The 27,893-nt window shown below is 51.8% G+C and overlaps 1 protein-coding gene and 1 long non-coding RNA gene across 3 annotated transcripts; both read right to left on the bottom strand.

Annotated features, from left to right (window-relative positions):
- Positions 1 to 1,778: 1,778 nt before the first annotated feature.
- Positions 1,779 to 27,633, bottom strand: SLC5A1 (solute carrier family 5 member 1). Of its 2 annotated transcripts, XM_036448803.2 has the most exons (15): positions 27,278 to 27,632; positions 23,846 to 23,917; positions 13,406 to 13,510; positions 12,801 to 12,860; positions 12,591 to 12,695; positions 8,583 to 8,688; positions 7,790 to 7,870; positions 7,234 to 7,454; positions 6,897 to 7,032; positions 5,627 to 5,734; positions 5,347 to 5,497; positions 4,889 to 5,057; positions 4,403 to 4,618; positions 2,815 to 2,923; positions 1,779 to 2,067 (listed from the first exon to the last, which is right to left on the bottom strand). In XM_036448803.2, the coding sequence occupies exons 1-15, from the start codon at positions 27,410 to 27,412 to the stop codon at positions 1,850 to 1,852; spliced, it is 1,992 nt and encodes a 663-aa protein (XP_036304696.1). In that variant the 5' UTR covers positions 27,413 to 27,632; the 3' UTR covers positions 1,779 to 1,849. The 2 variants fall into 2 exon arrangements, with proteins under 2 accessions (XP_036304696.1, XP_036304697.1); XM_036448804.2 differs by lacking the exon at positions 5,627 to 5,734 and having other exon boundaries at positions 27,278 to 27,633.
- Positions 16,580 to 18,258, bottom strand: LOC123652862. Its single transcript, XR_006742402.1, has 2 exons — positions 16,857 to 18,258; positions 16,580 to 16,788 (listed from the first exon to the last, which is right to left on the bottom strand). It is a non-coding gene; the product is annotated as an uncharacterized LOC123652862 (long non-coding RNA).
- Positions 27,634 to 27,893: the final 260 nt, after the last annotated feature.

Genomic DNA, 27,893 nt, shown 5'->3' with positions numbered 1-27,893 from the left:
GCACCCCAGCGGCTCAGTCTGTTCCCACAGGACATGGTGCAGTGAAGGCAGAGCGACTCCCCTCATGATTACTGGAGATTTTGAAATAGAAGTCCTTCCCAGACTTGACTACCTTCTGTTCCAGTTGCTGTATTCAGTTCTCAGCTGCCGTGGTGCCTGCTTCCTAATCTACATCTTACACCAACGGCACACCCCCCTCCTGCCCCCTCAGACACGGTCCAGACCCTCTAGAGAACAGGAAACCGGGAAGCCATGGTTTTTGGTATGTTTATTTTTTTTATCAAAGTAATACATTTTCATTGGGGGACCAGATGCAGTGTGATAGGACACCCGTACAGCATCTCTCCTGGATGGACCGCCCATCCCCGTTTCCACGTGACCTCGTCACACCCAGAGGAGGGAGGTAGATCGATAAGCACCAAGGTTCCCTTTTTTTTTTTTTTCCAAAGAGAAAACAATACACAGTGGAAACAAAATAATTTATCACAATAGTCACGGCGAATCATTGGCAAAGCCAGGCTCAGGCTCCGAGACAACCGAGATGCTTCGTGTGGCCACGCCGTCCGCCAGCCATCGATCCTGGCCCTGTACCCTCTCCAACCTCAACAGTGCCACACACTCCACACGAAGCCACGTGGAACTCTCCACACTTCCCTCTCCCCTTCCCGGCTTTAGGGGGACCACTCTCAGCCCCATGGAGCCCCAGACCACAGCTCTCCTCCAAGCTCGCCTGGGATCAGGCCACGCTAACATCCTGGCCTTTTCTTTACGGTCACCAGACTCTATTGCCATCTAGTGGAGATTTCACAGGCGGGATGGAAAGAATTCTATTTAAAGTCGCTGCCTTTTAAAACCTTCTCTCTGGGACACAAACACGTTCAACAAGAAATATACTCCGCTCCCACCTGGGAAGAAGACCACCAAGGCCCTAACCTTGGTCAATGGGTGATGGCCGGTCTAGACGCCTGGAAAGAGTGAGGGCTGTGGTCATGTGAACTCACGGGGAGGAGGATCTCAGGCTAATTGTCTCAGTAGTTCAGGACAGCGTGGTGGCTTTGAGACGGTGGATTCTGCCCCCCCCAAACACACACACACACACACACACACGAGGCACATTTGCTCTGGGACATGACCCAGAGTCAACTTCGAAGTCAGTGTGTCAACACCCACATCATGAGGAAGGGGCCTCTGGGAAGGCATGACAGTCACTACAGGGTGTACTTGGTGCAGCCACAGGAAAGGGTGAACCCCCAAAACAGAGCATGTGTGCATGAAGAATGCCCCTGTTAGTCATTCAGGCCACACACGAATTCGGCTTCCATGAGTTGATCAGTGTATCGGGTTGACTTTTCTTGCGCCAAAAAAACAACTTGACAGAGGTATTGATGGAGAGTGAAATCTTTCTTTAAAAAAAAAAAAGGGGGGGGGGGAGGGGGGCTCCGATAGAGAAAGTGGCAGGAACCGGGGAGGCCATACCTCTGGAAATGAACAGTCAAGGGCCACAAACAACGTGGACACGCTCCATCGGCCTGAGACGAGCGTGCCCCCGCCACATCGGGGGGGATTCTGGTTCTCGGTCTGCACTCCCGTCCACGAGCAGACTTCCTTCCACGGCTCTGACATGCTGTGTACCGCCGCCTGAGTCACACTGGCCTCCAAGGCGTAGGCTCACAGCACGCTCGTTGCCTTGGCCCGGCTCTCCTCTAACGACACATGCACACATTTATCGACGGGACTGGACACGATTTACAACTGCCTGGTTTCCCTCCAACACCCCAGGAGGGGACTGGGGGGGTGGGGGGGCAGAGGGAGCAGTCTGGTCTCCTCGGTTGGCGGCCGAGGGCGGGGCTCAGGCGAAGAAGGCGTGGCAGAAGACGGCCACGGCCAGCAGGATGATGCCGTTGATGTTCACCACGGTCCGCCACAGCGGCTTCTCGGACGTGTCGGTGAGCTTCAGCTTCATGGCTGCCTCCTCCTCCTTGGTCATCTTGGGGCCCTTCTGCTGGTCCAGGCCGCAGAACAGGTCGTAGGCCTTCCGGCAGCATCCTTTCTTCTCCTCGGGAGCTTCTGTGTCGGGGGGGCGGGGGAGGGGGGGGAAAGGAGTAAAGGAATGGTTGGCTATGGCAGCAGGAGGGACTAAAAGGCGTGGCTCAGGGGTTGAGCATCAACTTATGAACCAGGAGGTCACGGTTCGATTCCCAGGCGGGGCACAGGCCCGGGGCTGAGGGCTCACTCTCCAGTGTGGGGCGTGTAGGAGGTAGCGGACCGACGATTCTCTCTCATCCTTGATGTTTCTCTCTCTTTCTCTTCCTCCCTCTCTCTCTTCCTCTCTTGAATCAATAAAAATATATATTTTTTTTAAAATTCTCTGGTGGACAAAAAAACTCTCAGTGGTGGTCACCTCTGGGCCAAGTAATGGAAGTGGGTCCATTTTTACTTGTTAAGGTAGAACTTCATGTGTTGCTTGTTTTTAAACATATACATACTTTTTTTTTTTTTTTTTTTTTTTGGTTTGTAAAAGACCTTGCCCTCTGCGGAAAATATTCCAGAAAGTCTCTATGTCTCATTTTACTCATCGGTAAAATTGGACGCATTATACTTGCATTATCTTTTCTTTAAAGGATGATGTGGTGCCAAAATGAAACACTAGACTAGAGTAAGATATTCCGTACCTCCTCCTCTGCACCTGCAAGCTTTGAGCGGATGTCCCAGAACCCATTCCCTCCTCTCACACCTCCCACCCAGCTCCCATCGCATCCCCCCCCCCCCCCCCCGCCCCAGGAGAGCGATCTGGGCTTTGATGGAGGCACTCACCTATTTCAAAGGTCTCCTCTGGGGCTTCGTCGACGACGTCCTCCTCGGTGGCATCCAGGTCGATCCGCTCCTCTTTGCTGTTGCGCAGGCTCCAGCACAGGCGGTAGAGCTGTGGAGGAAGCAGAGCACGTCAACAGGGAGATCCCAACAGGGTCTCAGGCCAAGAAGCTGGGAGATCAAGAAAGAAAAGGGCATGTGGCCTCTCAGTACCAATAAGAACATAGATTGCAGTTCCCATCCACAGCGTTTTATCTAAATATGTCAGGAACTTAGGTGTCAATCACAGACGTGTACACATTAGCCCCTGTAGCATACGCATATTTGGAGGCTAAGACGATGCCTTGACTACAGAAATAAATGGTTTGAATGAATGAACGCTTGCTGCCAATGAGAAATGAATTGGTTCCTTTTGGCACTGGTTGTGGGAAACAAGACTAGACATCCATCAGTCCAGACCAACCGCATAAGGTCATATTGTTGTACCATCTACGTGTGTTTGTCATAGTATGGGGAGGGAATCTGTAGAATCGTGAGCCATTGAGAATCGCGAGGAACTGGAGGCACCCTCTCTATTGACATGGGTTAACAAACCCCTTGTCTTCTTCTATGGACAAACATGAACTTGCTCTGTTCCTTGGAAACCCGGAAGAGGTAGAATGCCAGCTGTGTTGGGTTACCAGGCTATATTGCTTCTGGTGAAAACGGCCTATCATTGGTCATCTCCACCTGCATCGGGAGAGCTGTGAATATACCCTAAAGCAAGGGCGACATCTAGAGCTAAAGAGGAGTACTTGCCATTTTTGAAGTCTTAAATCAATTGGACTTTTCTATTGCTCGAAATTTCTTTTGAATTCTATGGACTTAATTAGGGGAAAAAAATGAAGGGTAAATCATACTTCAGATTCCCCTGAGTGTAGCGATTTTTGTAACCAGGGATGCCCCTTGCTGGGACCCCTAGAAGTTCTGACCATGGAACTATTACAAGAAATGTAAGTTCCACCCTGACTGGTTTGGCTCAGTGGATAGAGCATCGGCCTGCGGACTGAAGGGTCCCAGGTTTGATTCCGGTCAAGGGCATGTCCCTTGGTTGTGGGCACATTGCCAGTAGGGGGTGTGCAGGAGGCAACTGATCAATATTTCTCTCTCATCAATGTTTCTAAGTCTCTGTCCCTCTCCCTCTCTATATAAAAAAAAAAAAATCAATAAAAAACATATATTTTTTAAAAAAGAAAAAGAAATATAAGTTCCTATCTGGGACATGGGCATCTAAGCCAGTGTTGCCCTGCCCCTGCCCTAGTGACCTCACACCCTTGCCCCTGAGCTGTCCCTTGGGGAGCATGATTCAGAGAAGACCTTCTGGATGGGAATGTAGAGCCCTAAGGACACCTGCTGAAGACATATGCGGAGACTGCGCAGCCAGCACGCTGAGCTCCCTGTCCTGTGTGCTTCTGCGCGACACCATTGGCAAGGACACACGGTGTAGTCATGTGAGTGTGAGATGTCTCCCTGAGCGAGGGCCAGCAAGAGGGGCGCCGCAGCCCGGACATGTGACGCAAGGACAGCGCCGGTTTCCCGAGTGGGTACTCACGTGCACATCGGGGATGGGCTTGGTGCAGAGGGAGACGAGGAGGATGATGATGATGGACACGACAAACAGGATGATGGCGAAGTACAGGTAGTGCACGCCGCAGATAATGGTGGGGCACTCGCTAGGCTCCATGCAGCTCCCGGTTCCGTAGGCAAACTCGGCGATCATGCGGGACACCCCGATCAGAAACCCTATGATCAGGCCCCAGAAGGCTCCCTGGGGAAAGAAAGCCGTGGGTTACCAACGGCTGAACACCCAAGACGGCTGTGCACTCCGGAGCGACAGAGGCCGGAGAAGAAAGGTGGGAGAGAAGACAGCGCCAGGCCCTCTGAAGCCGGAGCACAGGAGTGCGGAACACGGGAGCACTCACATCCATTCCCGCTGGAGAGCGTGGGAAGCAGAATCCCTCCCCCAGAGCAAGCACATCCGGGTGGGGGGTTTCTGCACCAGGAAGGGCCTTCCCGGCCGCACACGGAGGCCACCCACCTGCTCATTGACTCTCTTGCAGAAAACAGCGAGCAGGAAGACGGCGGCGATGGGGGGTCCCAAGTAACTGGTGATGGACTGGATGTAGTCGAAGAGCTGCCCACTCTGTGCGGACTGCACGACGGGCACCCAGGCGATGCTGATGCCAATCAGCACCAGGATGAACACTCTGAAAGCAGAGCCCCGGCAAGAGTGTCAACAACTGGCTCGACGTGAATAAATACACCCACACCGGGTGGCCAGATGATGATGATCTCTGAACGCATAATCCTCTGGCCACTCAGTGCATAGCCTATACACTGAAAGGCTAATATGCAAATTGTCCACTAGAAGGAAAACGTAACTGGCCACAGGGGGTGCACCCAAGCTCCCCAAAGCATCCGCCGTCTTCCCTGGCTTGAGAGAACCCTACGATGATTCCAGCTTCCCTGGGGGGGGCAGGTGGGAGCTTCACTGACCTTCCTGCGATCATGAGCTCTTTCTCGTTTGCTCTCTTCCGGATCTTGGTGTAGATGTCCATGGTGAAGAGGGTGCTGGCGCTGTTGAAGATGGAGGTCAGGGAGCTCATGAGAGACGCCAGCATGACGGACAGCATCAGGCCTCGCAGCCCTGGAAGAGAAGGGGGTTCCGAGTGGTGCAGCCGCACCTCAGCTCCTAAGCGCTTGGAAAATGGGAGGACTCAGTGAGTGTTTGCTCTCTGAAATCATGTAAGACCACGCCGGTGGGGATGGATCTCACCATTGGGCATGAGCTCCACCACCATGGTCGGGTAGGCGATGTTGGTACAGCCAACCTTGGTGCCGCAATATTTCTCACATTCCGAGGGGAGGGCACAGGCAATTTTTTCTGGAGAGAGATGAAGAGCCATGTCAGCGAGCAAGACGGCAGGGAAATACGTTCAAGATTCACTTTCTTTCTTAAAGGTATATTTTCACTGATGTCAGAGGATGGTAGAAAGAGGGGGAGAGAGAGATAAAAGCATCAGCGATGAGAGAGAATCGTGGGTCAGCTGCCTCCTGCACGCCCCCCACTGGGGATGGAGCCCGAAACCTGGGCCTGTGCCCTGATCGGGAATCGAACCCTGACCTCCTGGTTCATGGGCCAACACTCAACCACTGAGTGATTCTCTCTCCTCGTGGATGTTCTATCTCTCTCCCTTTCCCCTCCTTTCTGAAATCAATAAAAATATAAAAAAACAAAATTTTTTTAAAAACCCGCAATGGCAATGCTTGAGAGGCCAAGAAAGGACCAAGAAGGAATCTGACACCCTAGAAAGCAAAGTGCAAACTCGGGGCTCCGTCAAGGAGATGGTCCGGGAAGCAGGGTTCGGAGCAGCGGGCCATTTGAGACGAGCTGGAGTCCTGACATTAAGGACATCGTACACTTTCCGCAGCCTGTGTGGGCCTGAGCAAGCAGTGAGCAGCTACCCTGTTTCCCCGAAAATAAGGCAGTGTCTTATATTAATTTTTTCTCCCAAAGTTGTGCTAGGTCTTATTTTCGGAGGATGTCTTATTTTCGGGGAAACACAGTATCAGCCGGAAGAAGCTACAGCTGTGCAGGCCTATCATGACTTCAGAGGATTTGCAAAAACCAGGGAAGGCAATTCTGTGGGTTCTGTGACCTCAAGTTTCTCACTTTCTAGAGGGAGATCAATAATACTTGGCAATGCATGGAAAGAAAAGAAGGAGGAGGGGGAAAGGAGGAGAAGGAGAAGGAGGAGGAGGAGAGGAGGAGGAGGAGGAGGAGGAGGAGGAGGAGGAGGAGGAAGAGATAATGGTGGAGGAAGAGGAGGGGGGAAGAGGAAGAGGAGGAGGAGGAGGAGGAGCAGAGGGGGGAGGGGGAGGAGGAGGAGGAGGAGGAGAAAGTGAGGAAGAAAAGAAGGAGGAGGAGGAGGAGGAGGAGGAGATGAGGAAGAAGAGGAGGAGCAGCAGGGAGCTACAGAGCTTTCAAAGCGGCTCAGAGCCAGGAACGGGGGAGAGTGGCCACGGAGCCCAGCAGACGGCATCACCTGTGTACAGGATGCGGCTGATCATGCCCGGCATCACCATGAGGAACATGGGCAGCAGCTTCAGGTACCCGCACATCACACAGCCCGCCTTCACGTGGGACATGTTCTTGGCGGACAGGCAGCGCTGCACGATGACCTGGCAGGAAAGGCCGGGTGAGGCGCCTTCCGGCCACCCCAGCTGCCCTCCCCCACGTCCTGGGTGCTCGGCCTGGCACTCCCATGTTACCAAGGCTCCGTGACCCCAACCCCACAAGCCACAGACAGACAGACAGACAGACAGGCGTTCCTGCAGCACCCAGCAGAGACCTCGCCCCCCCTGCACATCCGGTGTGGGTACCTGATCTGTGCACCAGTACCACAGGGCAAGGATGGACAGCCCGAAGATGAGGCCAGGCCACGGCAGGTCTCCCTTGAGGGGGTCTCGGAAGATGTGGAAGGAGTCGTTCCTGGGGGTGTAGCATTCCTTGTTGATGGTGATGTTCCCGTCAGAAACTTTGGTCGGGATGGCGTTCATGTACTTTTCCATGAAGGCCTCGTACCCTCCCACTTCGTTAAAAGCTGGAAAACATCAGTCACAAAAATCAGCATCCAGGATCTCTCCCCGCCTCACAGCAGTTGCCTCCTGGGGAGGCCCGAGAAACCGAGAGGGCCTGCCCCCCAGCCAGAGCCTCTGACAGGTCACCCTCTGGGCCTCGGCTTTGTCATCGCTGTCCCCGCCCGGCCTCCTCAGGGACTACCCTGAGGCTCCAAAGCAATGACCTGTGAGAGGACTCCACCCATGAGCATCGTCGCACAGGGAAGGCCCTTGACTTGTTGGAAGAAAGATCTTGGTTCGGAACCAGGTTCAAAAAATCTGTTTTCCCTCTCACCCCCGCCTCCTCAGCCCCACTCACCAAACCCGGTCAGGATGAAAGACCCCACGAGCATGATGGCCGTCTGCAAGGTGTCCGTGTAAATCACAGCCGCCAGGCCCCCTGTGTGGACAAGGAGACAGTGTATAATATCTGACCTCCCGCAGGAGAGCAACCAGGCAGCCTGCCTCCCGTGCCCACTGCTGCCCCCCCCTCGCTCTGCACACCGCGTGAACACACCCCTCAGTCACCCGCCTCCCCTTCCTTCCTTCCTCCTGTTGTCCTGTGACAGCAGTCTGCTACCCAGCATGATCCAACATCTCCACTTCGTCACGGAAATGCTGGGAAGACCTTGAAGAAAGGCGAAATGTTTCTCCCTGCGGAGACCAGTTTGGCTCAGTGGCTAGAGCGTCAGCCTGCGGACTGAAGGGTCCCGGGTTTGATTCCGGTCAGGGGCATGTACTTTGGCTGCGGGCACATCCCTGGTGGGGGTGTGCAAGAGGCAGCTGGTCGATGTTTCTCTCTCATCGACGTTTCTAACTCTCTATCCCTCTTCCTTCCTCTCTGTGGAAATCAATTATATATATATATATATATAATTTAAAAAAAGAAAAGAAAAGAAATGTTCCTCCCTATTGGAGGAGGGAGAGCTCCCGGTGATCCTTTTAAGCCTGGAGATGGCTCCTCTGAGTAAGAAGGAGCATCTGGCCCGGCCGGTGTGGCTCAGGAGTAGTTCTTTCCCCCGAGAGAAGACAGCTAGTTCCCTCCTCCCTTTCCTCGTTCCCGAGCGCCTAACCCTGGACTGCGCTTGAGTCGAGTCGCGTGAATAACTCACCTGTGATGGTGTAGATGCCGGTGATGGCCAATAAGAGAAAGATGGCCAGGTACAGATCCAGGCCCAAGGCCAAGTTGATGAAGATGGCCCCAGAGAAGATGTCTGCCTGGAAGAAGAGGAGAGGTGAGTTAGGGGTGAGAGAGACCAGCTGGCTGCAGTTCTTGATACAGACCTTTTTCTCCTCCCTGCTTCATTTGGCCACACAGAGAACCTTCTACCTGGAGGGACAGTGCAGTGGCTCATGTAAACCAACAGAGGGCGCTGGAGTCACCCAAAAGGAGTTTTCCTGGCATCTCCAAAATACCCCTAGGTGAATCCTTTCCTGTCTCTAGGTAGGAAAGAAACTAGACTTCACGTAGATGCAATGGACGAGGTGTTTTATTGCACGAGATCAAATGTATTTCAGGACATGTAACGGCCATCCATTCAGAGCTCTGGGAAACGGGCTCTCTGTTCTTATCTTCCCCTCGCTGCCTCCTCCCAGCTCCTCAGGACCCTCCAGTGACGTGGGTCCCCACCAATCAAATCTCCTGTTCCCTGGCTCTCCGCCATCTGAGAACTAGTCTCACACCAACTCCAAGCCTATGTGTGAATACATGGCCTCCTCCCCCGAGAGGACCCTGTGCCTTGAGTCCCCTACAAATTCTCTAGCCCCGGGGGACCTAACGTCATTGTAGTTCCTGGTGGAGGAGAAGAGGCAGAAGCAGGAGGCAGGGAGAATCATGGTGACTTAGAAAGAGAACTCCCTACTACCAACAACCACCACCACCACCACCTCAGGGCTGCTGGTGAAAGGGCCTGGATTTTAACCCCAGCGCTGCCACCATAGGCCCAAGTGACCGGGTAAAACATCGTGCCTCTCCATGTCAGGGGTTGAGCATCAACCTGTGAACCAGGAGGTCTAGGTTCGATTCCAAGTCAGGGCACAAGCCCAGGTTGCAGGCTCCATCCTCGATCCCAGTGTGGGGCTTACAGGAGGCAGCCGATCCATGATTCTCTCTCATTGTTGATACTTCTCTATCTCTCTCTTTCCTATGTTCTTCCTCTCTGAAATCAATCAAAATATATTTTAAAAATAAATGAATAAACCCTCAGTGGCCGGAAGTGGGGAAGTCCCGCCATTGAGGAAGATGGTTCTTTCCCGGGTCCTAGACCTGCTCCATCCTGCCCTCTGCAGCAGCCGAGAAAGAGGAGTCCCCAGCTGCCCCTTAGCCATGCTTCTCCACACTGGGCCGCTTGAAATTGTGATGAGTGGCCGAAACCGGTTTGGCTCAATGGATAGAGCATCGGCTTGGGGACTGAAGGGCCCCGGGTTCGATTCCGGTCAAGGGCATGTACCTTGGTTGCGGGCATATCCCCAGTAGGGGGTGTGCAAGAGGCGGCTGATCGATGACTCTCTCTAATCGATGTTTCTAACTATCTCTCTCCCTTCCTCTCTGTACAAAATCAATAAAATATATTTTTTTAAAAAGAAGAAAAAAGAAAAAGAAATTGTGATGAGTGATCCCAAGCAAGGCTCCCATTCTCCCCTCTCCCTACCGCCCCCACCCCCACCCCCCGCCACTGCCCAGAGCTCCATATCTCCCCTGAAGGGCTCCATTCATTGATTTCAGTGGAATGCTGTTAAGTATGATTCCGTAGATTAGCTAATGAGCACAGTGAGCAAAAAATGTAAATACTCCAAGATTACTGCTGCCATTTCAAACACCCTTGATCGGTTTATTTTCCAGAGTGATTAATGTGTCATGCTTTATGACAGCGCACCATAGGACACTGTGATAGCCTCATTAATATTTGCCTGGCTGTTAGTAGTCACCAATAAGTAACACGCAACTCCTACGATAAGCTATAAACAACGTCTATAAACACTTGTGAGAAGTGTTGGGCTAATAGAAACCTTGGTTTTGATAATACGTACTCTCCTTCCAGCCAACAGGGCAGGTAAAGAATCCTAAGGAAAACTCCCTCATAAAGAGGGAAAAAAAACCTAAGACAAATTCTTCCTCCCGTGAGTCACTCCTAACTTCAGGGAGGAATTCCTTCTGCCGTTGGGACCCTGAATGCCATTAAGGAGCCCCAGAAATCACCCAGAGTGGGAACATCCTACACCAAGCCCTATGTAAAAGCAGAATCCCAAAAAAGCTGACTGTTAGGGAATGGGCTCCATCAGGACCGGAGCCGAGGGACACTGCCCCTCAACTACCTGGGGGCCCCCACGTCCAGGGAGGTTTAATGAGTAACCTGAGCCACAGGTGAGCTGAGTTGCTCAGGAAGGCAGGGAGTGAGGTTGGCTACTCCGTGTCTTTATAGGACTACCCCTCTGCTAGCCGTGAGGGCAAAGAATGCCCTCTCCATAGCAACCGTCGTCAACAGACTTCCACCCGCTTGAACTGTGGACTCGGAGAAACCTTGCTTCTGAGAAGGGGAGTCCAAGTGCCGTGCTCTACATGCTCATTAAACAGGTGACAGCTCATAGGCGGAGCCAAGGAACTGCTCCCTCACCAAGTTCAGGGTGACCTTCCCACCCTGCCCGCTTACATTTCTTTTCCTCCTCTCCCATCGCTGTCCCTCAGGCCTTGGGAAGGCTGGTTTCTCTATCCCCTCCCCCCAGCACTTCCCAGTGCAGTGTCTGCACACTGATCTCTAATGGAATAGGACTGTAACTGAAAACTAACCCTGAAGGAGGGAAGGGAAAGAAAATGGAGGAGGTAGAATCATCCCTTTGACAGGGAAAGCACAGAGCTACCAGTCAGGGGAGTCAAAGTTCGAAGCAGGAAGTTGGGCATCAGTTCCAACTCGAAGGCAAAGCCCATGGGCAGAGCAGGTTTTCAGTGAGTTGCGTGAAAAACATACATGCAAGATCATTCTCTGGGGAAATGATAGTCTCCTCAAAAAAAAAAAACCCACAGTGGTGCCGGTAGAACTGGATATCCACATGCAAAAGAATCAAGTTGGACCCCTACCTTACATCATACACAAAAATTAACTCCAAATGGATCAAAGACCTACATGGAAGAGCAAAGACTCAAACTCTAAGGAGCTAACACAGGAGTCAACCTTAGGACCTCGGCTCTGTCAATGGATTTTTTTGGGTGTCACACAATCAGTGAATTCAGTGATGACATAAGCATAAGTAACAAAAGTAGTAGTAGATAAAATGAACTCAGTCAAGGTTTAAAACTTCTGTGCACCAAAGGACACTGTCAAGAAAGTGAGCCCTAACCGGTTTGGCTCAGTAGATAGAGCATTGGCCTGCATACTGAAGGGTCCCAGGTTCTATTCCGGTCAAGGGCATGTACCTTGATTTTGGGCACATCCCCAATAGAGGATGTGCAGGAGGCAGCTGGTTGAAGTGTCTCTCTAATCGATGTTTCAAACTCTCTATCCCTCTCCCTTCCTCTCTGTAAAAAAAAAAAATCAATAAAATCTATATTATTTAATAAAGTGAAAAGGCAATCTACAGAACGGGAGGAAATATTTGCAAATCATACATCTGATAGGGGTCTGCTATCCAGAATATATAAAAACTCTTTCAACTCAACAGTAAAAAAAAAAAAAAAAAAAAAAAAAAAGACAAACAACTTGTGAAGAAAAATGAATCCCGTGTGCACTGTGGGTGAGAATGCAGATTGGTACAGCCACTGTGGAACGCAGTATGGAACTTCATCAAGAAATGAAAAATGGAGCTGCCTAGTGACCCATGGATTCCACTTCTGGGAATCTACTCAAAGAAACCCAAGACTCTGGACTTCCGCTGTCTCCTGAGTCTTTTGCTTTGCTTTGCTTTGCCGTCCAAAGAAATTGACTTGCACACTTCTGAGGAAGGAAAGGTGAGGTGAAGAAGGAATACACATTTTGCTCCAGTGTGTCTGCCCAGAGCTCTGTCCAGTTCTTAAATACACCCCCATGGCCAGCCAACCCCTGAGGAGTCCCAGCTCTGGAAACTGGAGCCTGCAGCTCCAGGTTGGCAGGGAGACGGGCTACATGATGGGGCGGCAGTGGACTCACCGAGATCTTGGTGAAAATGTAGAGCAACAGGGACAGAATGGAGAGGTAGATCTGGATCCGTTTGCCTCCGAATCGCTTCCTCAGGTACTCTGGCATCGTCACCACCTGCATGGCGTGTAAGGGAGGTCACTGCCAGCCAGAGTGATGTCAGAAGTGTGATCAAGGTGTCAGAAGTGTGTGTGTACACTCACACACACATTGGATACTTACCCCAGCCTTGATGTAAATGGGGACAAACACCCAGCCCAGCACAACCACCAAAATCAGGGCCTAGAACCAAAAAAGAAATGGAGTCAGATCACACCGCCTGGGGGCCCCCAGCCACTGCAGAACAATCCCCCAGCGCTTCTCTTTGGGCTCTGAGGACAACTCCCTGTGTGGCCATCGGAGATGGGGAGGTCTTTGCTGCCTGGCTGGCCCAGGGGAATGGTCGCTGAGCAACCGTGAAGGGGACCCCTAGGGACTGCCCAGTGACATCGCAACTCCTTTTTCCTTTTCCAGAAATTAAAAATAAATTAATAATAATAATAATGGGGATCTGGTGATAAGCATTTCCAAGCCTCCAATATGGCTGGAAGGGTAGAGGAGTGCTTGGCTTTTTAAGAGGAGAAAGGACCACTGTTGCCTTCTTCTCCGTGGCTTTCTCGCGCTGTTCTGGTGGAAGAGTAGCGGACTCTGGGCCCTGACGCTGGGCTGCTCCTTCAACTGCACTGCAGGGCGGCGGGGAGAGGGTCCCTGACACCTACAGCATCTGCCTCTGCGCACAGGTCCACCCGGCTGCCAGCGCCAGGACATGGGTCTCTGATGCTACTCACATTCCACTCAAAGCCCCCGGTGGCGATGCCTGCCGCTGCTCCCGTCCCGGCCAGCCCCACAAAGTGGCCACTTCCAATGTTACTGGCGAAGAGAGACGCTCCAATCTGGAAACACAAAGATCGAGGAGAGTGAGGACTCCGTGCCTCATTGGGACACTCAGGGGCGAGGCAAGGAGAGAAGAGACGGGTCAGCCAAGAGGAGGACAGGGAAGAGCAGAGACGGGCCAGGAGCGTGACTTGGGGACCTGGGTAATAATAGTGAAGAGGAAAAGGGAAGCATTAGAGGAAGGGCCGGCAGGCTGTCTCCCCAAATCAGATATTCTGGGAGTCCTTTGTGAGCCCAATGCACAACAGTGAAGACCCAGAAGGCCCACAACCCACCGGGCCTCCCCGGAAGTCAGCCACTCTGAGATCATTTCAGCCAAACAAAGACCTCGGAGCAGGAAGGTCATCATGGTGGAGAAGCAGGGCCAAGGTCAGAGTGGCCGCAGTGTGGTGGCCAAGGAGCAGGGTGGTGTGGGATGAGGCTGGAAAGCCAAGTGGGGATACATTCCATAGGTCTTAACAAGCCAGGATAGGAAGTGTAGATTTTATTCCAAGTGTGATGGGAAGCCACTGGGTAGGGTCAGGATCTAATTTGCTTTTTATTTATTTTTTAAAATATATTTTTATTGATTTCAAAGAGGAAGGGATAGGAAGAGATAAGTAGAAACATCAATGATGAGAATCATTGATCAGCTGCCTCCTGCACGCCCCCTCCTAGGGCTGGAGCCCACAATCTGGGCACGTGCTCTTGACTGGAATCAAACCCGGTACCCTCCAGTCTGCAGGCCAACCCTCTCTCCACTGACCCAAACCAAGGAGGGCTAATTTGCTTTCGAAAGATTGCTCTCAAGGATGTGGAAAGTGTAGCAGTGTTGGGGACAAGGGAGACAAGAGAAACCGTGAGAGTGGCTGCAGGAGAGACAAAGACAATGGCAGAGATCAGGGTCTGCTTCAGAAACAAAGGTGAGGGGCCTTGTTGATGGGTCACTGTGGGAAGTGATGGAAAGAGCCATTAAGGGTCACTCCAAATTGGGGACTTGAGTATGTGGGCGGACACATTCATGAAGAAAGGGGAACTGTGTCCTTTGGCTAGTGCCCCTGAAGAGTTTTAACCTTTAGTCATCTGTACTTGAAAGTGTGTTGTGCAACGTTAGGCATGCTTGCCTTTGCTAAAGGAATAGGGCCAAGTAAAATTTGCACGAGAAATAAATTGCCTGTAACTGGCATTCTCAGGGTGTGAAAAAGAGCGTCAGCCTGCGGACTCAAGGGACCCAGGTTTGATTCCCGTCAAGGGCATGTACCTTGGCTGCGGGCACATCCCCAATAGTGGGTGTGCAGGAGGCAGCTGATGGATGTCTCTCTCTCATTGATGTTTCTAACTCTCTCTCCTTCTCCCTTCCTTTCTGTAAAAAAAAAAAATCAATAAAAAAAATATATTTTTTAAATGTTTTGTATGTTCAGGGAAAAGAAAAAAGAGGGAGAGAAGGAGGGGGATAAAGGGGAGGAAAGAAAGGAGAAAAAAGAAGGAAGAGGAAGAAAAGAGGAGGGAGGAGAGACTGGGAGGAAAACAGGCTGTTTAGAGATCCACCCTTTTCTCCTCAAAGCTTGGTGAGGATAATCCACTTCAATCCAATTTCCCTTACACAAGCAGCCTGCCTGTCCCGACCCATTATCTCTTCATTTATCACTTGATAAATTATTAAGCCTAATGTACTATTAAGGGCATAATTACCAGTAATGATTAACTGCATTATATTAACCTCAAGTTCAAGAAGTCCTCTCCAACATCCCCCTAAGAGGTGCATTGGACTCTAAGCAGTTACAGGTTTTCTGGAGGTACCTCCTCACCACCTGATGGAATGGGGGCTGGGAGAACTTTGGGGTACCCGATGAATTGGGTACCCCCAAATGCATTTCATTTCCATCAGGGGCACTGTGGTCCTCCCAGTTGCTCTCTTTGGCCTCCTTATTCCTGGACTCCCTCCCTTTGCCCATGGCCTACACTCAATCATTTACCAAAGCCTGACTCTGACCTCACAATGTCATGGGAATCTAGCACTTTTTTATTTTTTTTAAATATATTTTATTGATTTTTTTACCAAGAGGAAGAGAGAGGGATAGAGAGTTAGAAACATCGATGAGGGAGAATCATCGATCAGCTGCCTCTTGCACACCCCCCACTGGGAATGTGCCCGAAACCAAGGTACATGCCCTTGACCGGAATCGAACCCGGGACCTTTCAGTCCCCAAGCCGACGCTCTATCCAATGAGTCAAACCGGTTTCGGCAAAAATCTAGCACTTTTTATATGGCCCTTGCTGGCTGTCGTTAGCTCTCAACAGTGTCCTAGCAACAAGTTCTAGATGGTCACCAGTCACCCACACCCACACTCCCACACATGGCCAGTCACCTCCCCGAAGCACAACTCGGATCACGTCTCTTCCCTATTCAGAGACCCTCCCAGACCCCAAAATGGACCTGCCACACAGGCTTCTGGGCAACTCCAAGTTTAATGACAGAGTCCCTAGGAATTCAGCAAGGTCTCCATGGAAGTCCCCTCTCTGGCATGGCGGCATGCACTTAGAAATCAGAGTTTGGATGCCTTCTTGAGCTCTTACTATCTGGGTGATCCTAACACCTGTGAGCTTCAGTCTACGCTCATGACAGGGTTGTACAGGAGCCAAAAAAAAAAAAATCATGAATCAGTCATGACTGACACTCAGCTGGCCCTCAATCAGTTCCTTCCTCCCCTACAAGAGGACAATCACTCCACTGTCGAAGGCAATTTACAAGAACTGCAATGAACACTATCTTGGTCTGAATTATGTGGCCCCAAGATGGATATGTTGAAGCCCTCTAATCCCCAATGTGACTATATTTGGAGATAGGGTCTGTAGGAGGGCAATTAAGGTAAAATTAGGTCTTAAGGGTGGATCTCTAATTTTGATGCGCCCACAAAAGGGGCCAGGTGAGTCCCAAGAGAGAAGGTAGCCATCGACAAGCCAGAAAGAGACATCTCACCAGAAACCCACCCTAACAACACCTTGATTGTGCATTTATAATCTCCAAATTGTGGGGTGAGGGAGGGGAGAGATACATTTCTGTTGTGTAGGCCACCCAGTCTGCGATGTTTTGTTATGGCAGCTCCTGCAAGCTAATACACACAGACACCCATTGCTTTATCTTCTGCTCTCCCACGCCAGGTCCGCACACTAGCCCTCCCTCTGGCGGGAGCTCATTGACAATGCTTTCATCACCCTGATTTCCCAAAACATCTCTGAGCCCACTCCTCACCCACATTCGTGCCCCAACCAGGGACTCGCCCAGTGGCGTGTTCTTCTCTGTAATCTCCTCCCACATTCCTTCTGAACACAGGATTGCAGACTGGGTCTAAAATTCAGCTTGACCTTGCTTCTAACTTCTCCGCCAGCCTTTCTCACCCCCTGTGGGGCTCAGGCATTACAAGCATTCGGATGGTTTTGCCGTCACAGTGGAAGATGAGCAGAGTCTAACCAAACCCAACAGGTTTGTTTGATAGCGTGGTGTAATGGGCAGATAACACGATGTGGCATCACAAAAGGCGAGAAGACTGTGTTCTCCTTTGACTTTAGGGAATTCACAATCACATTCTACTGCCTCCATTTCCTACCAGAACACAATTTTTTAAAACCTTTAACAAAAAAGGACAATTCCAGAGTTGTCTTCGAGTCACTCACACAGCCTGAGACCTGGGAATAATCCATGCCGGGAAGTTACCTGTTTCTTGGCAGAGGGAGAGGGTTATAGGAAAAGGCATGAAGACATCATTGAATGCTAACTAAAATTTTATTTTGTGTGTCAGGAAATAGAAAAGAGACATCTTAGCCCAGGCATCTTATGTTAGAATTATCTTGGAAATTATTAAGGTCAACCGTTCATTGTCGAGTGAAAGCAAAGCCATAGCCCAGAGGAAGAAAGTAATTCAAGTTTACACATTAATTTTATTTTTACTCCTATACCCTCAGGAAAGTAACAGCCAGTGTGCACTCCACCACTAGCCCAGGAGTCAAGAATTGCCTAACGCACGTTGGCTGACCTTGACCTGAAAGTCCCAGGAGGCCCCCAGGGCCAGCACACCGTGTGGACAGCTTCAGTCCACAATGAAGAACCCCCAACCACCTCTAAGTGACACACTCAAGAGGCAGACTCAGCAGGCACCAAAGCCCTGCTGGCGTAAGTCCTGCTCCATGGTGATCTTCCATGGTGGGCACAGCCAGTCCTTGTAGCCACTCAGCCTTGTGGGTAAATCCCATGGATGTATCAACAGCAATCAAGGCTGAACTATAACGGGAGGGTGTACCCAGCTCGCATGAGAGAGGGATCGGGAGAAGGGGCACACCTGGATTGCCCAGTTCAGGGAACAGGGAGACTGTGCCACTGGACCCTATAGGACACCTACTACATAAGGCCACTCGAACAAGGCCAGGAGACATAGCAGCTCTACCTAAGACATAGAAGCAAACAGAGGGAGGCAGCCAAAATGAGGAGACCAAGACGCGTGTCCCAAATGAAAGAACAGAATAAAACTCCAGGAAAGAACTCAATGCAATGGAGACAAGCAATGTGCTAGATGCTCAGGAGTGCAAAACACTGGTTATAAAGATGCTCCATAAACTTAGGAGAAGAGTATATGAACTTAGTGGGAAGTTCAACAAAAAGATAGGAAACATAAAAACAGAGCTAGAAAGGCATGACCCAGTTGGTTGGAGCATGGCCTGTACACCAGAAGGTCACAAGTTTGATTCCCAGTCAGGGCACACACCCAGGTTGTGGTTTTGTTCCCTAGTCAGGGCACGTGCGGGAGGCAACCAATTGATGTTCACTCTCACATCAATGTTTCTCTCTCTCTCTCTCTCTCTCTCTCTCTCTCTCTCTCTCTCTCTCTCTCTCTCTTCCCCTCTCTCTCTGGTAAAGATTAAAAAAAAACAGAACAGCACATGCCTGCATGTCTGCCATCTCTCAATGAATCACACTTCCAGGATTGGGACAGAGGAGAAGGGCTATTTTATTTCTGGGATTCAGGTAAATATTTAGACACAGGCCCTGTTCCAGACACATTACAATCTCTGTTTACTCTACATCAGCTCCCATCTGCCCCCCGTCACCTTCCCCATGGACAATGGGTGCCTTTCACTCATTATCTTCACCGACACCTCTCCTTGCTCCAAAGAACCAAAGAGGCAAGAAATCAGGAAACCACAGCCAACGTGTCTTTTCCCACAGGTTACTTTCACAAAAGGCAGACAAGGCTGTCCGTGGGCATTTATAGGCCAAGGAGGCTCATCGCACCCATTCAGATGAGCTCACCTTTGCAATCATCAACCACTTGAGGCATCAACTAATCGATATGCATGGTCTCTCCACACTGGTCCCCCTCAGTCCCTCCAGTATCCCCAGCTCCTTTTCACCTCAGGCGTCTGACCATTCTGTTCCTAACGGGGTTGCAGGCTCGATCCCCAGTGGGAGGCGTGCAGGAAGCAGCCGATCAATGGTTCTCTCTCATCACTGATGTTTCTGTCTCTCTCCCTCCTTCTCCCTGCCTCTCTGAAATAAATGAAAATATTTTTTAAGAGAGAGAGAGAAAAAAACACAAAAAAAAACCAGGCTCAGCCAGGGGGAAAGGAAAGCACACATAACTACCTGCAAATGGAAAGCAAGCAGAGCTGGAAGGGAGGGCCACCTGGGCTTGGCACTCACCTCCACCCAGGCTCATGAAAGCCAAGTACTTGTTTGTCTTATGCCTTCCTGAGCCTGGCTCCCTGGTGAGATCTCTGCCTCTTCTATGACTATTGCCTTATTCCCATTCTTCCTCTCTCCTTGGGGAGCACCCACTAGGTCTCAGGCCTGCTTAGGCTCTTCCAGGATGGCCAGTGGCCACTCTGATAGCATCCTATGTGGCTGAACTTGGATGGGATCGTTAGACTTTAGAGACTTAACGCTACAGTGAGATGCATGTTACTCAAGAGAGTTTAAGAGTGTGTGAAGCTGTCCTCTTCCCTCAGAGAAAGCTTCCAGCGGGGTCTCGGGTCAGCACTCAATGAAAGAATGTCTTGGTTTTCAGACAAACCTTTGGACCATACCTATTGGTCTCATAGATTTCCATCTCAAAGGCTAAGGAGAAAGGGACCTGAATAACCAGAAGAACAGAGAGAGCCCTAGCTCTGGCATTAGCTTGTGTGAACTTGGGCAACTCGTGGGGTTAATCATCATTCTTGCTGGATTCAATCAGATAGGCAACCCTGACTGGTTTGGCTCAGTGAATAGAGCATCCATCTGTGGACTGAAGAGTCCCAGGTTCGCTTCCGGTCAAGGGCATGTACCTTGGCTGCGGGCACATCCCCAATAGGGGGTGTGCAGGAGGCAGCTGATCGATGTTTCTCTCTCATCGATGTTTCAAATTCTCTATCCCTCTCTCTTCCTCTCTGTAAAAAATCAATAAAATATTAAAAAAAAGAAAGTGATCACTTAAAAAAAAATCAGATAGGTGATGTGACAGTCCTTCAAACAAAGACAAGCGCTAAAGAGTCCTTCATTGGGGCCCTGTAATAAGGGGGAAATGAGGGGATTTCTCCTTCCAGGCTCGCACTCTGCTTTCACATCTCTCACATCTCCAGACAATCGATACAGCACCGTTCCCGGGCAGCTGCTGGTTAAAGGTGCCACCAACAAGGGAATCCCGGAACCGCAAACCAGCCCACAGCGATGACAGGTATCGCTTCATGGTTTTGCGGTTTCATGTTACTGGGTTGGCTGTGAGTCAGGCCACTGTGGGCCTGGCTGGCTGGCTGGCTGGCTCCCGGTGTAAGCTGACTCCTCCAGGGGCCCAGCCCTGGCGTTCTTGCTCCTCCTCTCCAATTGTCTTTTACGCCGATCCCGGGCCAAGGCGCAAGCCATTTTTCTCTCTCTGTGCCTCATCCATGTTTGAGGAACAAGGTCTTCACTCAGCGCTCCTGGCTCTTCGCCTGTTACCGGTTACAACCGATCCTTTCACAGTCCCCAAGGCTCCCCACCTGGCCTCTCCTCTGCCCAATCTCTTTGCAGACCTCAGGAGCTGTGATTGCCTCCTGCCTGATTTTCATGGCTGACGACCCAAGCCTTCCAGGCCTGGATGTAGCAACCCAGCTGCTCCCTTTCTAAGGTTCCCCAAGGGTTCTCTTTCCTATGCTCCCCTAGTTGCTAACTCTCCCCAAAGCACAAAGGTGGGGGCAAATCAGGTGAAGGGGGTCAAGTGTCCCATTGGAGGGCCTTTCTCCATACCCTAGTGTTCCCTTTTATTGAGCACCTGCCAAGCACAGTGCTGAATGATGTGCATGCAATGTCTCATTTAAGAACCCTCTTTTTAAATAATTGTTTGTTTTAAGAGAGAAGGAGAGAGAGAGAAACATCGATGTAAGAGGACTGCCTCCCCCATGCACACCCACTGGGGATCAAATCCGCAGCCCAGGTATTTGCCCGGACTGGGAATTGAACCGGCAACCTTTCAGTGCACAGGACAATGCTCAACCAATGAGCCACACCAGCCAGGGCATGATTCTCCTCTTTTATAGAAGTAGAAACGGAAGCTCAGGGAAATTCAGCAACTTGTCCAAGTCACAGCACTGGTAAATGTGGAAGGTCGGATATGCTGACTTCAAAGCCCATGCCGTTCTACTTTTTAGAATATTCTAGAAAACTCTAGAGTTGCGAGAGACTTGGAGGTCACTGCTTCCCCCTTTAAGAATCTCCCTTCCCAGCCTCCCTAACAGGTGGTGATGTTTTCAGTAAGTCTGACCAGATAGAGAAGAATCTACCCAAACAAGTGATGGTCAAACCTGCCTGATCATCGAAAGTATCTCAGATGCTTTTGAAAGGGCAGGTTCCTACTTTTCCTATGTTGGTCCAGGATGCAACCCAGGGATCTCCGTCTTTAGGCCAGGGATCTCCGTCTTTAGGAAACACGCCCAGGTGAATCCGATACGTGGGCAGGTTTAGAAACAGGAATGCCACCTCATGACCCCTTACGTACATGCAAATCACGGTTGGGAGAAGAAAAGTTGAATTTCAGCCTAATCAAGGAAGCAGTGAGCTCTGCACAAAAGAAGAATGACGCAAAGTTTCTCTGTGGGTTGCAATCACTCAGTACTGAGACATGAGTAAAGAAAAGCACCACTCACAGGAAACCCCACACCAACCACTGAATCCTGCCTGCCTTGGGTGGGGCTAATTCCTCTCACCAAACCACTCCCAGCCCAGACCCACACCTGGGCCCTCTCAGGAAGAGAATCCTCACTGCCGATGCAGGTGTGAGGTGGTCCCAGGCCCAGCCCAAAATGCACGTTTCCTAAGAGAGGGTTCTCCCCCATGCTTCCCCCTCATTGGCTTCCCCCAAGAGATTGGAAGCTACCATCTTCTCCCCAACAATTCCGTCATCATGGGGGGAGGGGTCAGGAGGAGAAAAGGGGGACTGGATGAGCACTTGGCAGGTTTACTGCAGTGAGGACACGGAAGTATTCGATGGGGGTGGGGGCATACTGTGTTCAAAATGATCAAAGTAAACTTCAGGGTTCTGTTTAGCCATCTCATTCCGAAAACCCTCAGGCCCACTGGGGTTTCATGCCAGCCTTAGCTCTGGAGAGCACCTCTGTCACTAGAACTTTCTACCACGCTGGACGTGTTCTAGATCTGCACTGTCCGTTGTGGTCAGGATAGACCATCCATGAGGGACCCACCACAGAAATCAGCCTCTCTACACACACACACACACCTGTGAAGCGCTTGAAATATGGCTCCTGGGATTTAGGAATACATGTTTAATTTTATCTCATTGTAATTTTAATTTAAATAGGCATCCAGGCCGGCCTGGCTCAGTGGTTGAGCGTCGACCTATGAACCAGGAGGTCACGGTTCGATTCCAGGTGGGGACACAGGCGAGGTTACATGCTCCATCCCCAGTAGGGGGTGTGCAGGAGGCAGCCCATCAAGGATTCTCTCTCATCGTTGATGTTTCTAGCTCTCTCTCTCTCTCCCTCTCCCTTCCTCTCTCTGAAATCAATAAAATTATTTTTAAATAAATAAAACAAAAATAAATAAATAAATAAATAAATAGCCAGTGTGATTCGTGGCTCCCATATTGGACAGAGCCATTCTGGAGGGACTCTCCCGGGCTTGTCTGGCCCTTTGTGGACTGAGCTGCCTTTAGGAAATCGCCAAAGCCCAAAGCGGGAGAAGACAAACGCCCTGACAGAGAACAGAGAGGAGGCATCGGAATATGTTCGCCTCTACGCACATGTGGTATCAGGAGGGACCCCCGTGAGGGATCCTCCACACACACACAGAGATCAGCCTCTTCCCAACAGTTCTTAGAAATCGCACACAAACCACTGAGCCCTGCCTGCCTTGGGTGGGGCTAATTCCTTAAGGATAAAGTGAAAGTGACGTCAGGGGAATTCCAAGCACCAATGGTTAAAATCCACTTCGAAACAACTGAAGGCCAGACGTGGCATGATTGCCTCAAAACTTTTCAGTGCTACGCAAGACGGTGACCTTCCTTTCTTATTTCTCTTCCTCCAATCAAGTCCCAGCGGTCCCCTCTTCTCCTTGTATCTATGTCTCATTGCCCCGCCTCTCACCAGCCACTCTTGCCTGTATCCCAGGCCCGAGGAATGGCACAAAGTAGCTAATGTGGTCAACCAGCCATTTTGGTGAGAACTCTGGAACCAAATGGTCATTGGGCTGAACGGACAAGCCAGCCAGAGCCCCGTGCGGACAGCACAGACGGGACCTCACTGTTTCTCCTCCTCCTCCTTCCATGTGCTTTGACTGGAATAGTTCTGCCCACATACAAGTGTCAGGGAAAGTGCCTCTTAAGGTTACAAAACCCTCTTCCATCCATTTACCTAACATGTCCCAAGGGCCTCCCCTGTTCCCATCACTGCGTTAAGCTCCCTCCGTAGGACAGATAAGGTCTTTCTTCCCTGGGACTTACAGTAGCAAAAAGGAGCTGCCATTTAGTAAGTTTTAGCTCATAAGAGGCATCCACTTCTCATATACACTTGGGAGGCAAAAATGGCCACCCTTATTTTATAGATTCAGAAGTGGAAGCTCGGGTTTGCCCCAAATCCCCTCGGTCGGCGTGCTCTTTCTGCTCCTCTTCGCCGCCTGCCTGTGCATTCTCTTCCTCTGTCTCCAACCATCATTGCTTAAGGCTGTTCCCTCACAGCCAGAGACTGAGGGTGCCCGGAAAACCCGGTGAGCCAGAGACCCATCCTTGGGGGTCTAAGGCGGGAAGGAGGATTGACCGCCACCCCAACCCAAGGAGAATACGGCCTCCTGCGGGGAACAGCGCAGGGAAGCAAACAGTATTTCAGAGAAAACTCACCGGCCACCACACCATGCTCCGTCCTGCCAGGAAGAAGCCTCCGACGGTCCCACGGTTCGTGGAGAACATAGCCTGAGGAGGAAAAGGTCGAATGTTGAATAGAAAACGAGGGCAGAGTGACCTTGCCAGCCAAAAGGACACGCCTCCCCATGAGCTCCTGCTTCCTTCTGCCCACCTCACTTTCTGAAATGCTTCCACGTTCCTCACCCCCTGAGGCTCCAGTATACTGGGATGGAGGAGGGCGGGACCTACGTTTGACAGACAAGGACACTGAGGCTCACCTTGCCCTGGTGCTAACTCTGCAAAGAGCTTAAGGTGTGGCTTTGAGCAATTCCCTCCACCTGGGTCTATTTCTGTTAGGTAAGGGGGGCATGGACATGTTTAGGGCCTTTTTACAGACATATTGAAGGTGCATGATGAAGTGTCAGGTCTTAAAAGCACCATTCGGTATATGAATTATACCTCAATAACACTGGGAGGGGAACGGAGGGAGGGAGGAAGGGAGGAAGAGAGAGAGAGAGAGAGAGAGAGAGAGAGAGAGAGAGAGAGAGAGAGAGAGGGAGAAGAAGGAGGAGGAAGAGGAGGAGGAGGAGGAAGAGGAGGAGGAGAAAGGGAAGGGGAAGAAGAAGAGGAAGAAAGGGAAGGAGAAGGGGAAAGAGAAAGGGAAAAGGGGGAGGAAGAGGAAGGAGAGAAGGAGAAAGGAAGGGAGAGAGGGAAGGAGGGAGGAAGGGAAGCAAAGAAGTTATAAAAATGCACCATTTGCACTTAACATTACATGAAAGACTAGGGCGTGGGGGAAATGGAGAGATTTCGGTCAAAGGCACAGAGTCTAATTACAAGATGACTAAGTTCTGAGAGCTCAGGTACAGCCTGGTGAGCATAGTTCATAGTACTGTATGGCATTGTTACATTTGCTAAGCAAGTACACCCTAAGTGCTCTCGCCACATAAAAATACTGTCACCACGTGAGGGAATGGGTGTGCTCACTAGCTAGATTGTGGTCATGATTTTACATGGTCAGAAAAAAGTTAAATGAATGGGATTCTCAGTTCCCTCAGGTTCTACTCCTTCCATTTCTCCAAGATACACACACACACACACACACATATGCACACGCACAGGCAGATGTTCTACAGTCAGGTGCAGCATCCGGTAGGTTCTTCCTGGAGCACGCCTAGCAGCTCGTGTCCCCTGCCTCCTTTCTCCCCGCTGGCCACTCCCTCCACATAGGAAGACACCATCTCCATGAGCACTGGATGCTCGGCAGGAAGCTCGAAGGTTCCAGGCCCCAGTCTGCAAACCCGTGTAGTCCGCCACGAGAAGAGAAAGATCTCACTACGGCAAGCCTCAGGAGCCAAAGAAGCACACTTGCTGACCCACAAGGCTTTTTCTCAATGGAATGAAAACATCATTGAGCAAAAGGAAGGCACTTCAGACCTCCGAAGCTTTAAAAAAAAAAATGTGGATGCACAGGGCCGGGAGCAGAGAAGACTCGGTGTGGCCTGTGGTCTTCTGATTCGTGAAGTGGGACAGACTCACTCCGTGTGGCCACACAAGGCACAACCAGACCCAATGGGAGATGCCCCGGGGCATGGGATCTGAGCTCAGAACAAGGAAGAACGCCCTTCCTGCGGGAGAAGCTGGAGCTGGTGCCTCCAGGAGAGTTTTTGCTGCAAGCATTCTAGCGAGGTGTTGGCAGCTCATCAAGCCGACTGTGTCAGGCGGGTTAGAGGGGAGACGCAAGCGTAGGATGAAGATAAGCGTGGCCCTCGCTTTAGGAAATATGTGAGGAGAGAAGGAATTCAGCATCCCCAGGACACGGCCACAGCAATGCACGTGGTGCTAAGGACCCTGGGGGGAGAGTCCCAGAAAAAAAAAATCGTATCTTAGGAAGGGGAAAGGGGAGGTCATGCAGACAGCATTGCCTCGGGAATCTTAAAACCTGAGTTCTCGACCAGCCCTTTCCCTGGGCTGCCCGGTGTCCCCCTCCTGAAGGCCTGGTGCCCTGGGATCCCAGGGGCTGGTGGGAGGGAGTGGGAAAACGGGTGAGGAGGAAGAAGAGGAGGAGGAGGAGGAGGAAGAGGAGGAGGAGAAGGAGAAGGAGGAGGAGGGGGAGGAGGAGGAAGAGGAGGAGGAGGAGAGGAGGAGGAGGAGGAGGAAGAGGAGGAGGAGGAGAAGGAGGAGAGGAGGAAGAGGAGGAGAAGGAGGAGGAGGAGGAGGAGGAGGAGGAGGAGGAGGAGGAGGAGGAGGAGGAGGAGGAGGAGGAGGAGGAGGAGGAGGAGGAGGAGGAGACAGCCAGCACCTGCACCGGGAAGCGGGAAACGCGGGTGGCTCCCTTTTGGGACTCCGGGGACACACCGAACCAGAGGAACTCGTTCTCAGCAGCTGGGAATATGGAAATGTCACTGGTGACGGAGTGGCACACCCAGCCCCAGGCGAGGAGGTGCTTTTAAATGTGCAGAATCCACTCGCAAAGACGTTCCTGTGGGTGGCAGGCCGGCGGGAGAGGAGGGTGGCCATTAACCCTGCCGTGGCCGCAGGTCTTACTTTTTTTGTTTGTTTGTTTTGTTTTTTGTTTTTTGATAAAAGGAAGATTTCTTTTTGAAAGTAATCGTAGAAAGCAGAGGTGACTAAAAGCCTCCCCAGGTGTCCCAAGGGGTTGGTGTGGCTGACTTCCTCAAAACTCTCAGCTTCCCTGAAGCGTCCAACCCGGAGCTGAGATTCTCATGTTTAGCTTTGACAGGGCTCCAGCCACGTGACCTCAAGTAGCCCGTCTTAGCCCCAGTTTACATCCCTGTAAAAAGGACACAGTCTTATCATCTGCCTGCTGTCGCCTCCCCCTCACACTCACACACTCACACACACACACACTCACACACACTCACACACACACTCACATACACTCACACACACACTCACTCACACACAATCACACACAATCACACACACACACTCACACACACACTCACACACACACAAACTCACACACACACTCTCACACACACACACACACTCCTGCAGCCACAGCGGTTGTGTCCTTTCCCCGTCTACAGTTTCTCTCCCGTCAGAACCGGATGGCAAAGAGGCAGGACAGCAGTCACCTCCTCCCAAGCCTGGGGACCCTCCCTGCAGCCACAAGCTGGCCCTCTCCTGCCCCTCACACCGCCGACCCCCATCTCTCCCCCCGCCCTCCTCCTATGTGCACAGGCTCCCTGGGGCCCACCTTCCGTGCTGGCCAGCACCCCTCTCCTTCTGCTCATCCTCGCTCCCCTCCTTCCTCTCCTCACCCTGTGTGTGCCCCCTGACCTCCTCTTCAGCGCCCCCAAGGCACTGCCACTCCAAACGCCATCCTCCTCCCCTCTGGCACTGGCCCCCGCCTCATCCCTCCCGCTGGCCCTCGCTCCCCATCAGTGTCCCGGGGCCCCCACCTACCCACAGCCCGACGGCCATCACCACCACGAAGTAGATGACGATGACGGAGATGTCGGCTGCATTGCGGATGCGCTCGTGCGGGGCGAGGGGCGCCTCGGTGACGGCGGTCGTGGGGCTCCAGGCGGTGGTGTCCATGGCTGCGGTGGCGCCCAGGTGTCCCTCGCTCCGAGGCCACCTGCTCCTTATGAGGCCTCCGGGTTAATGATCAGCCCCGGAGGAGGGCGCCCGCGAGGCCGGGGCAGCCGGGAGGTGGTGCGTCTGTCGGGGGACCCCCTGCCGTCGGGGAGTGGGGAGCGGGGAGCGGGAAGCGGTCCTGGGCGCGCAGCTGGGAGCGAGGAGCGCGCTGGAGTGCCGGTGGCTTGGCTGCGGGGCCGGCAGGTAAAGGCTTACCTGCCAGCTGGGAGGAGCCGGCCAGGGGGTGGTGCCCGCCTGGCACAGAGGCCCGCTGTGCCCCCTCCCTGCAGCGGGCACGGGGCCGGGCCGCCTGGACAGCCCTGGGGCCGGCCCCTCCCCAGCGGAGCGGCTCCATGGAGGAAGCCGGCTGCCTGCGGCAAGAGCCAAGGGGCTCCCTTCCCTGGGCATCTGCCCTGGGGCCGGGCCCACGTCCTCTGTGGGC

The sequence above is a fragment of the Pipistrellus kuhlii genome, unplaced genomic scaffold, assembly GCF_014108245.1.
Source record: "Pipistrellus kuhlii isolate mPipKuh1 unplaced genomic scaffold, mPipKuh1.p scaffold_m20_p_20, whole genome shotgun sequence".
NCBI lineage: Eukaryota > Metazoa > Chordata > Mammalia > Chiroptera > Vespertilionidae > Pipistrellus > Pipistrellus kuhlii.
This window is presented reverse-complemented; position numbering and strand designations above follow the sequence as displayed.